This window comes from Macrobrachium rosenbergii, chromosome 20 (genome assembly GCF_040412425.1).
Source record: "Macrobrachium rosenbergii isolate ZJJX-2024 chromosome 20, ASM4041242v1, whole genome shotgun sequence".
NCBI lineage: Eukaryota > Metazoa > Arthropoda > Malacostraca > Decapoda > Palaemonidae > Macrobrachium > Macrobrachium rosenbergii.
Window position 1 is genome coordinate 25660183 of NC_089760.1, and position 14818 is coordinate 25675000.

The 14818-nt window shown below is 33.6% G+C and overlaps 2 protein-coding genes across 12 annotated transcripts in view; one reads left to right on the top strand and one right to left on the bottom strand.

The window, feature by feature from the left end:
* LOC136849161 (KIF-binding protein) overlaps positions 1-9041 on the top strand; it is a 44139-nt gene extending 35098 nt beyond the window's left edge. For all 6 annotated transcript variants that reach the window (XM_067122250.1, XM_067122248.1, XM_067122246.1 and 3 more), the window contains 2 exons: positions 3684-3834; positions 4692-9041. In XM_067122250.1, coding sequence (XP_066978351.1) covers positions 3684-3834; positions 4692-4820 — 280 coding nt within the window. In that variant the 3' untranslated portion in view covers positions 4821-9041. The remainder of the gene's footprint in view (positions 1-3683; positions 3835-4691) is intronic.
* Positions 1-14818, bottom strand: part of LOC136849162 (uncharacterized) — a 744860-nt gene that overhangs the window by 170262 nt on the left and 559780 nt on the right. The window lies entirely within an intron of this gene.

The window sequence follows — 14818 nt, forward strand, 5'->3', positions numbered from 1 at the left end:
ATGAATTAACAAATTAATAAATAAAAAATAAAAACATAAGGGAATTATTAAAGTACAAGGAGAATTGTAATCAGGTAGTAATGCATTGCATCTTTGGTTGAACTTCTGAAGTTCCAGTTGCACAACATCCTCATGGCGGCTGTTCTGCAGCCCAACATTGTGAGGAATAAAGGGCTTCTGGAACAAACAGCAAGGCACATTTGCTGCATATTGTTGCTGTTGTTCAGCGAATCTGGTTGCTCTCAGCAGGAAAAGGGGATCAGGGATCAGTTATGAACATGAAAGGTATATATTAAAATACAACTTATGAAAAATTGACAGACAAGAGACCTTCCATCAATGGTCCAAGTCATAACTGCTAATATTAGGAGAAGAAACCTACCACCACAAACCACTGTCTAAAAGAGATAAATCTCTGTCAGAAGCAGACATCCACACATGAGAACAGTGTTCTAGTAAAGGAAGCACAAATGACCTAAAACAGGTTGCACTGATTTCATCACTGTTATAAATATATGAGGCCTTACGAACAATACCCAATTTATGTGCAGCATTTGCTGAAACTTTCATTAGACGTGTCTCAAAAGTAAGATGTGAACCAAAAGTTACACCTAAAATAATTAAAGCTTCAGACTCATTCAGCAGAGTCCCATCCATCTGAAGGGAGAGGATGGGGTGGAAAATCTGTACAAGATCTGCTAATCAATAGTGTTTTTGTTTTACTGGAGTTCAGCCTCATACCCCACTAACTACACCATTCACTGATCCAGTCCATGTCCCAATTTAGGCTGAGGGCAGCTTCATTTCTCATAAATGGAGACTTTATGACACCCACAAGTATTGCATCATTGGCATACTGAACAATCTTGTTTTTCAGGCCAACAACCATATCATTTGCATACACTAAAAATAACAGTGGACCAAGACACAATAGGTCTTGGTTCACTAAAGATCCCATCAACAGCAACTCGCTGCTGCCTACCTGTAAGGAAATCTTAAGTAATCGTAAAACATATCCACCCACCCCAAAGATTCTGAAATTTATAAACAGTACCTTGTGATTTACTAAACTGAAAGCAGCACTAAATTCTATTTGAATTATTCTGCGATCAAAACCTTAATCAAGGCTCTCTGGTAAACGGCATGTCAAGTCTACAAGAGCATATCTGGTACCTAACTGCTTCCGATATGCATGTTGACTATCAACTAACAATCCTTTACATTTCACATACTAAATAGTGACTTAAAAATTAAGTTTCTCTGCAACTTTGGAGAGCACAGGGAGAATAGAAATTAGCCTGTAGTTACTGCAGTTTGCAGATATGTTGACATAAAAATCTATAGAATCGACTAATCTTGGGAGACAACACTAAAAACTTTTTTAAAAAACAAAGGGAAGAAACCATCAGGATCTTCTTTACCCCAGCTATCAAGATTATAAAGAATTTTCTTAATATCCCTTGAGTGAAATGCAAATTTAGTAAGAATAGGTTCAGGATGACAAGTATCAGGGAGAGGAATATCCTCAGCTGATTGCTTAGCTTCAAAAGCTCGATAAAGCAGTTCAGCCTTTTCCTTAGAGCCAGTAACCAATCTACCATCGTCTGTTAGTGGTGGTGGAATGGAAGATGAGCCTAACCCGAAGATAGATGATGCCAATTTGGTTCAACACAGATGAGGCTGAGTAATTCCTTCAAGTTTCCCCTTCAAGGAATTACAGTATTGTAATTCTCTCAGCTGTATGGTAAGTTCTTTTTGCAGCACAGCAAGACTCAACAAAAATGGTGTAATTTTCATTTGATTGATTTTATCTCTGTGTATTGAATTTGGTCTGTTTGTCATGGTAAGCTCAGCTACATGTATCTTCAAACCATGGCTTATCATTTGTCCTGAATTTGATGACCTTTCTAGGGATGTACCTTTTTAAAATAGCCATCAGCATTTCATTTAACTTCATGGGATCAGGATCTGATATAGCATCTGAAATATTAAATGCCTGACAAGTTTCAATAATGCAATCCCAGTCGGCTCTAGATTTCAACCAGACTGTTTTTCAAATGATGGCATTAGGAATATACTGATTGATAGATATGTCTATCTCAATGGCACAATGATCAAAAGTGCTTTTATATTCGCAGACCTTGGACCTGGCAATAGCTGGAGCATCTGTCAATATGAGGTCTAGTCTGTTACTAGGAATGTGTATGGGTTCCTCAATTAGCTGGACAAAATGGGAGGATACACAAAATGTAAGCGTGGACTGGGCATGTTGATCTGTGGAATTTGAATTTAGCCACTCACTGTGCTTTGCATTATTCTCCACAAATAACAAATGAAGCTTTTGAATACTGTGACTGAGCCATACTAATCCTTTCCAGAGACAGTCGTGTATACAATCATCGATATTTGGATTGCAGTTAACAGCAAATACATAAAAATTGTAGAACCTACTGATAATTTCAAAGCAAAGAATTTCATGGCAACTAGACTCCAAATTTTTCTGACGATAAATAGGTCGTCCGGACTTAGTGTACATAGCCATACCTTGTGCATGTGGGATGTTACAATGATCAAGTCACGGCCATCAAAACCTAGGGTTAAAAACTTATCCTTTGACTTGTTACTACTTACAAGTGTCTCATATAAAAACATTAAATCATAGTTTTGGGCATGACTCTGGAGATCAAGAAAATTTGTCCTTAAGCCCCAAATATTTGAGTAAAGTACTTTACAGTTTTTCATACTAAATAACAGGCCAAGGAGTCAGCTCAGTGTCACCCAAAAGAATTAAAATTAACACATAAAATCAGTAGTAAAACAAAAGTAACATTGTAAAAAATCAACTGAACAATAAACAATAGTATCACCAACAACAGTATTTGCAGTATTGACAAAAATTCCTTTGAAAGTATAAACCTGACCATATGTCACTGAAAAAAGCGCTGGAAGCAACTGGTCGACAAGGTAGGTCTGGCGCACCTTGTAAGGCAAATAAGAAACATGCCAGGTTTGCCACAGCAACTGTGGGAGGACAGTCAGGATGGATTTAGAACTCATCAAACGCTCAGAAGGAAAAGATTAGGTAAAGATGAAGGCACTTTCCTGATAATCCACCAAGCAACTTTTGCTTTTTCATCAGCCTGTCCTACACACTTTTTGAAAACACAGGGAAGTGAGCAAAAAAGAGGAAAAATGCCTGATTGTACCCTCAAGCAACTCAAACCTAAGACCATGGAAGACCACAGTACAATGACTCTGGCACAGCCCAAGGTTGGGGAACAAGGTTTGTATTTAGAGTAACCCTCTCTTAGAAGGGTTGCCTACCTAGGCTAAAGGGTCCCTTCTACCTGCTGGTTTGATTTCAGTGTCCTTCTAACAGTGTTTTCCGCCAAGGCTTAAAGAGTCTCTTCTACCCTAACTCGTGTAGGGATGGACGTCACACCCTGAAGTGAATGTTGCTTAGAAAAGCCAACAACATGAACTGTACTTGAGTTCCATGGAAGATGGATGGTATGGATGAACTAAACTTGACTTTTGTAGAAGGACTGAAACATCCAGGACTTTCTGGTACACAAATGGGATAATTATAAATACTGTAATAAGTTTGTATAAAGTACTGATTTTATTTTTAAAAATGATAAGTCATCACACAGTAATAAAGCTGGTTTTTCTTTTCTTTAAAGCACTGGGGAACAGCCTGAAAAATATTCAGAAGACTCTGTACGCCCTGCACTAGTTGCATGGTTTCACCTGGGAAGGTTATGGTCCAAACTCATTTCTACTAATCCACAAAGCAAAGTACAGAATCTTGCACAGTCTTTACAAAATTATAAGGTAAGAAAAATGTTATCTTTAGAGAGGCTTATTTTGCCTCATGGTATCATGTAATTTTCATGTATAAATGGAAGTGATATATGGCAATATCTTTATGCTAGACTAGTGAAAAGGAATGGTGCATGTAATCAATTACTTGTAACCTATTACATCATTTACAAGGTAGACTTTCTCACTATAATTAGTTGTAATGCCTAGTAATCTATTAGCATAAATCACACATTGAATATATATTAGAGATGCGTGAATTTCATAGTATTTTTGAAAATAAGTTATTTTATATTATAATTTATAGTAAATAAACTAATTTATGTATAAATTGTGTAAAAAAAAAGGTAGCGAATAATTACTTGTAGTTATGTACAAATAAAATTAAAAGTTTGAGTCTCAGTTTAATCAAATTAGTGGCACAAATATCAGCCAATAGAACCAGGCTTAAACTATAACATGTATATACAGTACATACTGCTGATCATGAAAAAAAAAATGTAAGTGAGAATATTGATTTAAGTCAAAGATTAATTTGTTAATGAAAATTCAGTTTCATTATTGGTATTAAGTTGAACTATGAAAAAAGGAGTTATATTTTCATTTATTTATGTGATTTTTATTTTTCTTGAACCTTTTTTATTACCTTAATGCTTGGCTGAGAAAGATTATTCAGAAAATCACTGTTACTGATCAGTTACTAACCACTAAGGTAATAAAGATAATCAAGTACAGGATTAATGACATTAGTTCCTATCTTTTCCAGTTAAGATTCAGTTATATTTTCTATATCTTGACCAAGAACTTGAACTTATTCAGTGGCTCTTCAGTGGCAAAAACTAATTGTGAATTTTGCTTTTTTATTGCAGAGGGTAGTTGAGTATTGTGATAAGAATACAGAATGTCAGGCTATTATGGCACAAGAATTAGCAATATGTCGGGAGATGGTACAACTACTTCCATTGAAGATGGAGCAAATTAGAAATCAGTGCCGGTGAAGGAATCCTTTTTATAGCATTTGCTTTAGGTACACAATTATCCCTTCAGTATTGAAAAATACGAAGAAGCTTGTGATGCTACTCTAAGCAACCATTTGCAAGAAAAATCATTTAAATAACAGAAATGCTGAAAGATTGTTTGAGACATACAAATGATGAAATCAGGTTGATACAATGTCATTAATAAGCAAATTCATTGATGTGCTGTTCTTATTTTATGAAGCAATTTTTCTCTGTTTATGTAAATAATATGCTGAATACTATATTTTCCATGCAATTTTATTGTTATGTTTAATGAAGAATGTATTGAGAAATGCCAAAAATTTTGAAAATTTGTAAGCAAATCTTTGTGTTAGACCACTATAATGGTTCAAGGATGTCAGCAAATGCTCATTTAGAAGTTAAGGAATGGGTTTGTGTATTTTTCATTACCTCTCATATCGCATTGCATTTAAAGTGCTTATGACTTGAAAACAACACAGCCATACCCCAACATATGCCTGACTTTCTTTTGAGCTAGCCTCTCATAAAGAAATGGATGTAAGCTGAACATATAGTAACATAGCATGTAGAACTTGCAAATCAATATATAATTTTTTGATGTTACTCGCTCTCTGTTGTGATCTTGTTTTATTTTACTATTTAACTTCATTAATTAATATTTTATATGATTCTGTTGTTATTTTGCCTTTTATTTAGGATTCTGTAATTTACATTTCATAATTTCTGTAATGGCAGAAGTGTGTGTATACAGAGGCTGGAGATGTGTTGCACTGATATCATAGGAATGCCATGAGTGGCTGAATTTCACAGAGGCCCTTGGTGTCGACATCATTCAAGAAAATAAGTACAGCATTGTATTCATTTCATGCACACTTTAGTTTATATATGGTATTTAATGAATTTTAGGCCTAACAGAACCTTGATTTCATGTGCTTTTTCATTCCATTAGTGTAAATAGTACAATAAAGAAATATATTGGAAAATATTGTATTGCAAATGAAAAGCACAGATTTTGGTGGTTTGTAATTGATAGTTGAAGGTTAGATAACAAAATGCTTTTGGTACAGAGTTGTTAGGGATAATTCTTTTTTGAAATGGGATAAAATGCCCAGTGTTACTACATTTTACTTATCTGGAAGAAGTTATTATTGCATTTGTTTAATTTTTATAAAGTTACTCTTAATTGCTAACGAATGGTCCTCAACAATCTATGACAGCACTGTAGTTGATTTTGTTGTGTGTCAAGTGGTGCATGTGTATGTATTGCTTAATTGATCCTAAAATCCTTTCAAAATCTAACCGTGCTTTTTTGCAATTGCAGTCAAAATTTGTAGCCATCAGGGATAGTGAGCATACCATGATGTTGCAAAAAATAAAAGAACTTTTTATCATGAAAAAGAAATATTAGCATTTATGATGAAATGAAAGGTATTCTTGGAAGAGGAAATTATTGTCAGTAGACATGCAAATAACATTAATAAATGAAATTCTAAAAATTTGTACCCAAAGACTGGATATATTGTGAATTTCAATATAAAAATATGAATTGGTGCTGAATTATTGTTTACTAATAGGACTTTACTCTTGCTATAAATTATTGTTGTATAAAGCCCTAGTCCTCAGTATTCAATTAGTTTTATTAAAGGCATCGTTTATATTTAGCATTGTAGAGGTATGTATTTTTGTTCTGTGAATATTTAGACTTACTGTGCTAGGTCATTTGATTATCAACGATTTTTCATGTTATTGTGTTTAATTCAGATATATTCAATTTCACAGAATTTTGCATGACATGTTAACACTATTTTATTTAAACAAGCCAGGGTAACTTTTAGCATTGTGTCCCCAAGTTGTTATATTTAAAGTTCCCTAAGCCAGTTGCAAAACTGTTGCTCTTTACTGTAATCATGAGACTCTTACGTGCATTTTCTTTTATTGCAAGATATTCTTATTCAAGAAATATGAAATCTGTGTTTCACAAGGATGTTTTTAATCAAACAAGGCTGTTTTACCTTTAGTATGATTTCAAGACTATGAGGAAGACTGTAGAATAAGCACAATTTTTCATTAGTTTTATGCTTAACTTTTGTTTTCTGTACAGGGGTGTAATTTCATCATTGAATTACAGAAGACAGATGAGTTAAAATATTTTAAAAGACTAATATTGTATTTGGTCTCTTATTCAGAACTTTCCAGTGTTAACTGTATATTGTATGGACAGGAAAAATTCTCTCAGTAGTTTGCTACTGATGTACAGAAAAAGATTTTCTCAACATTGCTACTGATATATATGTAGTGTGCTTAATGACTATAATCAATATCTGTTCATGAGCATATAGTATTGATGAAGTACTATTGCAGTTTGAGAGAACAAGAAAAACAAAAATAGTGTTTTAAAAAGCTTGAAACCTTCACATTATAATTGCATGCAGTACTGAAGATCATATACCCTAAACAGTACTATAACGACAAAGTATTTAAAGATATATCTGAGTGACCAAGCTTGTCTATGACTACCAGTCTCATATATTTTCAATAAAATCTCCTAATTTTCAAAATATGTATTTTACTAATCTCTATCCTCTAGCCCACCCCTATCCTCTCCCTTGTGAGAGCTCCTTTTGAAGTGCAACGATGTAGTTAAAATAACTAATGAATATGTTGTTAATCACGAAAGAGTCCTTTGATTAACAGTATTCATAGTTGTTTAATTAGGTCTATGACTGAGTTGCTCATGTGTTTTATCTTAAATATTTGGGATCACTACTTGTGGTAGCTGTTATGCAATTCTCGTGAGTTGTCACTCCAAGATAAGAGTGTGCCCTATTCTCTTCCTCTCTTGTGAATTTCTCACAGCAAACACAGCATTTACCAAACTGGATTTTCTGGATATCTTCAAAGATATCTGAAGGGTGAAGCATTTTATAATAATTCACATTTGACACTATGATGGATTTATAAGGAATTCACAGTTAAAGTATACTGTAGTTTGAGATTAATAATTACTGTTAAGGTCACAAGAGGTTCCTGCTTTGCTTTGCACTGTGTTTTCCCTCAAATGTATTCCTCATTTATATTATTTCCATGTTTAAAGTTTATATCCACTTTTGGTTAATTCAGAATGATACTTGATAGGGAGATAAGATTTCCCATTAATTGTAAGGCCAGGTAATTATGTGGGTTTCATATAAACTGCTACATCCTTTTTATGAAGAAATACTGAACCTGACAGCCTTCTGGAAGATTGATTGGTTTACAGTGGTTCCACTTATTCTAAGCAGCAGTAAAGATTTGAAACTGTTGGCAGTGAGCATTCATTAATTTTTTCTCCATGTTACAATGTAAATCAACTTATATTTACTTATTTTTGTATTTTGTTTTTTACTTTAGTTAGTGAAACTAGTTTAAGGACTGCTACTTCTATTTGTCTATGTAAACATTCTTTTTTTTTTGTAAAGATTTATAAAAAATATCCCTTTAATGGGTAAATGTCATTACTGTACACTGCCTTTCTGAAAGCCTTTGCCCTTATATGTGTATATTCAGGTACTTGAGACGTACGTTTTTATGCATTTTGCACTACTGTATAATGTAAGTTAGGAGTCCTGCATAGGTGATATTAGTATAAGAATAGTGCATAATTAAGTATAATAGATAATGATGTTCTGTTGTTAGTTTCTTATTTCCTTCTTTTACTGATTTATTTAATCATCTCAGATGCCAAACTAGGATTGGAGGATTTTGTTTATGAATTAAATCATACATATTGTGCAGAGACATATTTCTGTACCACTAACGAAAGTACTTTCTAAAGGTATATACCTAGTATTCCAAAACTGTTTCTTCTTTGAATCCCATGAAGTATTTATGTTATTTTCATGAAAGCCAGAAACTATAAGAAAAAACTTCAAAAAACATTTGTGTGAATCATTCTCTTATACCATATTGTCTTAGTTAAAATAGCAGTGTTCTCATAAGCCTGTGATCAGTGTTAGGTATTAGACATAAAGTTTGCTATTACACCCTTAGTAAAAGTGTGCTTTCTCCTTTGTGCAATAGCTTAATGGTCTGTGCTGTTGTATATTTATTTATTTGTCTTTTCATCATTTATTACCATTCAAGGATTTATGACCATGAGGCAATATCAGCATGAAAATGTTCATCTAAATTATGTTCATGCAGACTGAAAATGAATACAGCTCTGATTATATTCATAAATGAAGTTTATGTTTACCTTATGAGATATACCTGCATTTTTGCTATATAAATAGTCTCTTCCTTATCTTACTTGCCCAGAATATAAACTAGGTGATGAGACATACTATGGAAACTTTTAAATTCTCCAAGATTGAAATTTCAGTGCTCAAATATTTCATGTAAATGGCATTCCATCCTGTAGGAAATGTTATAATTAATTTTCCTGGCTGCATATTACTGTAGCACGTTTATGCATCTACTATGCAAAAATGAGCAAAAAAGCATATTTTGGAAACAAAAAACAGAAAGAGGCACCTTAAGCAAAGTGTCCACATCGGTCAATATAAAGTATAGTACATGGATGGCTTCAGAGTATTTTACTTGTAAGGAATTCAGTGAATTATGTGGGTTTTATATAAACTTCCAATAAAAAATCATCTCTAATTTCATAATATTACCCATTTACATAGTGCAGCTGTCTACAATTTCATCTACCCTTCAAAAGCAATTTCAAAAATGGCCCTAGAGTAAAAGGAATGACCTTAACTTCTCTGCAAAATATACAGTGCTTGTATGAATGTTGCAGGCATTGAAAGAAATGGAGGCAACATCCAGGAACAGCCTTAATATAACAAAAGTAGATGACTAAAGAAACATTCCACGTTAAAGTGGACTGCAAAGAAACAAGCTGAAAATCCACAGCTGTCAAAGCGGGATAGAAAATACATCCCACCTGAGTGGCATTGCCGCCAACTGAAATGGATGTATATAATTTTCCTAGTCAGGTTCTGACTTCACTAATGGAATAGTAGGCTTAACTTAGGTGCAAATATATTCATATACATTACATGACGGTCAACAGCTAATGCTAAGTTTGTTTCCACTTTATGAAACTGAGATACAGTAATGTGGCCTTGATAAATAAATGATAGACTTTGTGAATTATCAGAGGAGTTAAAATATTTTAAAAGACTAAACATACATCAAGATTATGATACCTAATACAAAAACAATACATAAGTATTACCCAGTCTAAAAATTGGAAACACCTGTGTAACATATTATTACGTAATTGTCACCATTTGTAATCTTTTGTAATGGGACATTTACTGTAAACGTTTTACCTTGTGATGCACCGAATATAGACTCAAATTGCGTCAACAGAAAGTTCAGTCATGCCCATGGTGTTTCCTGACAGATTAGGCATTTTAAGGTAAACTTCCTTAGCAATTAGATATTTTTTGAGTTAAAATACTCGCCTCATATTTGAAGCTATATTATTTGTAGTACCATTTTAAGGGGAAGGAATTGTTGTGTATTATTTTGTATATATGTACGATAGTGATTGGAGCTTAACAGTATTTGTCACGTGCTGCTTTTAGAACAACTGTACAAACAAAACTCCAGTGAGAGAAGCAACGTATCCCAGTGAACACATATATTTTCATAGCACTCGGTGTTCTTCTTGAGGCTATCTTTCCGTATGACGAACATGTAGGGCATCTACGATAAACACTTCAGAGGAATGATGAACACTAAAGGCCCCTGCACGAATAACTATTAAGGGTAGGCCTATATATGCTATGATTTTCATTTTATCAGTTACTTATGAATCTTCTCAGAAAGGTTTGATGGCACGCAGTAATCAAAATAATATATTGGGTAAGGTTTCGAAATAACCAAACGAAACATCACAAAAACATGTACATTTACCAATAACAACAAACATTTTTTGGTTTATGGTTTTACTGCTAGTGTACCATATTGGTTTTATTGTCTGTACGATTAAACAAGAGTGGATCTGTCTTGTTATGACTCCAAATCTCCTTTCGTAATAAAACCTTCCAGGAATTCTGAACTTAATTTCCGCGACGAAAGCCGGTGTTCCATTTAAGTCTCCGGATTTAGTCTAATTAGCTGGAGTGGATAATGGAAAGTGTTTCCATTCCCTCACAGCTCCCACGTCTCGCTCCCTTGCCTAAACCTTCCAAATAAGACTTTTATTTATTATTTTACAACGTTAGTTTATATAACATGCTTTAAATTCAGCTCTTTAAAACATGGTAGCCGTGTGCGTATAAATTATCAGAGATTTTCACGGGAAATTTATTTTGCATACGTAAGAAAAACGACAATTGGCGAGAGCACAATTGCTCTATTTTTACGCATCTTATCTCTCAGTACAGTGCTAAATCAAATGCAGGCAAATAGAAGAAATACTGACAGTTACTTCTTACTGAACTGTCAAGTTGGGTAATCGGCCTAAAGGTCACATACGCATCAATTGTTTAGGAAACGAAAACTACAATCATCCATCCAATTTAGAAAAAAAATTTCCTCTTTACCTCTTGAAACTTGATGAGAGGATACGTATTACTGTAACTTGAGGTTTATTGCCCTTGCACTGATTGTGGGAAAGACTCTAACGTGGAATGAATATATATATATATATATATATATATATATATATATATATATATATATATATATATTATATATATATATATATATATATATATATATATATATATATATATATATATATATATATATATATATATATATATATATATATATATATATATATATATATATATATATATATATATCAACGTGCTTTTATTCCCACACATGGGGTAAGCATATGCCTTCTTTTGAAGGACTTTTGATTTGATATATATATATATATATATATATATATATATATATATGTGTGTGTGTGTATATATATATATATGTGTGTGTGTGTGTGTGTGTGTGTGTGTGTGTGGTATGTATGTATGTAGTTATTTCGTTTATTATCATTTGAACCTTCATTCTGAATGATTTGTGTTTTCTTCCTCGGATTATTTTATCCTCATTAAAATGTAGACTTTCATTTAAATGTTTACAATCATTTTAAGTTCAGGCACTGGCTTAATTTACCCTATATTTTTGGCAATAATAACAGGAATTTTATGTCATTCATATTTTTAGATTGTATGGCACAAAGGTGCTTTCGAACTTCTAACATTATTGATTTATAAAGATTTATTTAATATACTATACTGTATGTTTTAAGGGTCAGAAAATCTTCCCTTTACTCTCATGTTTCAGTCCTATTTACTTCAGTGTCACTGGCACTCTCCTTAGTTGACTTTTTTTTTTAATTAGCTCCTGTTATATTTTCCTTTATGGATTTTGTACTGAGATGACTGATCGACTGTACTAATTTGATTTCATTATGCAAATATAGGGTTTTTTTATTTGTCTATATTTTTCTTAGTAATATTTTATGCGTTCATGTATCACAAGATAAAAGGCTTTTAAACCCTGTTTATTTTAAGATTTCTATAGTCAATGATAATATGATTCCCAAAGTTTTTTGCAGTCTAACGTGCTTTGAAGTCATTTAAATTTCTCATTGTGGTAATAATAATAATAATAATAATAATAATAATAATAATAATAATAATAATAATAATAATAATAATAATAAATAATAATGAACTTCAGTTATTACTGATGAAATTGAGAGCATGAAATGGAGTAAAATAGGTTTTCTGACGTACACAGGAAAAAATTACTTTCCTTTTTTTTTCATAGTTTGTACATATCACCATGAACGTCAACACTTGTAGTCTTCGTTACTATTTTTGTTACCTTCTTTGTTATTTGTTCTTCTGGTGACACTGATATCTCTTCCAAATAAAACTACTACCTTGGATCACGAAAACTACTTAATTATAAACTCACCATTAGTCAGTTTTATAACTGTCGCAGACAATAGGACTCGAAAAGTTGTTACGTAAAACAATTAGTAAAATATATGAAACCACAGAGAGAGAGAGAGAGAGAGAGAGAGAGAGAGAGAGATAAGACATTACAGAGAGAGAAAGAGAGAGAGAAAGAGAGAGAGAGAGAGAGAGAGAGAGAGAGATAAGACATTACAGAGAGAGAAAGAGAGAGAGAGAGAGAGAGAGAGAGAGAGAGAGAGAGAGAGAGAGAGAGAGAGAGATAAGACGTTACAGTATATGCAACTGCATAATAGAGGCACTCGTGTTGAGCCTGAGATGATGCCGACTACGGCAATCTCATTATTCAGCACTAGTTCAGCGCTTGTAATTACCTCGTGAGAGGACGGCAGAGCCTCCAAAGTTTCCGTCGTGGAAGCAGAAGACTGCTGGCAATATTAACTATTTGGGGGCGGGGGCGGGGAATGCGCGGAGAGAAAGAGAGTAGAAGGAAGGGTGGGGGGGATGGGAGAGATTCTGAGAGATATCTTTCATTGCTCGTTTGAAACATTAAATGGAGATGATATGAGGAAGTCTCTTGGAAAGGGGGTTGGGGGGAGGGCAAGGTGGATAGGAGGGACGGTGGGAAGGTATGAGGAGGTAGGAGGAAAGAAGAGAAGGAACAAGAGGTGATATGAGGGATTTCCTCGGTAAGAGCAGCTTAGTCATTCATGCATTTGCTGAATTCTGGTTTCTTCCCGACTTCTGTTTATGCTCACGTGTGCACTGCTGGCGTAAAATGTTACTGAATCAGGCAATGACTCAAGTATTATTATTATTATTATTATTATTATTATTATTATTATTATTATTATTGTTGTTGTTGTTGTTGTTACTGAACCAAGGAACCCCTGTAACGAGGCTATAGTATCGAGAATTAAAAGCCACAGTGGTGTTAAAAATATTTATGGACAGAGTTAAAAATGATAAAGAGATTCTTTCAAATACTACTCCGTATCCCTCACCAGTGGTATCTAGAAAGCGGTCCTGGTCGTTTTGGCCGTAAGTCACTTAGGCCGTAACATCCAAAACAATGTAAGACGTTATGTTTATGGTACTTACCGTTATGTTTATGGTATTTACCGCTATTATTTTATGTTTTACGTACATTCCCAAGGGGCTGGTACTAAACACGGCGCCCATTTTGCACGTAAACGTGCTTACGGCCTAAATGACTTACGGCCGAAACGACCCGAACTCTCTGAAAGTCTCTCCTTATCATTTTTAACTCTGTGCATATTTTTAACACTGCTGTGGCTTTTAATTCTCACTATTATTATTTCAGTAGATGCAACCTATTCGCATGGAACAAGCACACCAAAGGGGCCACTTAAAATTCAAGCTTCCAAAGAATGTTGGTTTCAACCTCCCACCGCAGACCCCACACCGCAGCAGTAACTGATCATGATACAGCGCCAGTGATTATTCATCGCCCCGGGGGAGATGCGAACCCGACACATCTATTTGGTATTCCATGACACTAACCATTATACTAGCCGACCAGCCAAAGTAACCTTTAAAATGTTACTGAATAAGACACCAACTCAAATAACACTGAATTGGATAAGACACTGACGCATTTACGTTAAAAATGTTATTGAACAAACTTTTGAAGGAAATAATGTTAAAAATGTTTGTCAGTATGACATTAGCTGAAATAACGTTTAAAATGTTATTGAGTAAGACATTGACACAATTACGTTAAAGATGTTATGGAATAAAACACTGACACAAATAATGTTAAACATGCCACTGTACACGACACTCACTCAAATAACGTTTAAAATGATACTGGATAAAGTATTGACACAAATAACGTTTAAAATGTTATTCGGTAAGAAACTGACGTGTTTAAGTTAAAAAAAATGTTATTGAACAAAACACTGACACAAATAAGGTTAAAAATGCTATTCTATACACTAGCTCAAATAACGTTTAGCAAGACACTGACGGATTTACGTAAAAAAAATATGTTATTGAATAAAAACACTGACAAATAATGTTAAAAAGGCTATTTAATACAAC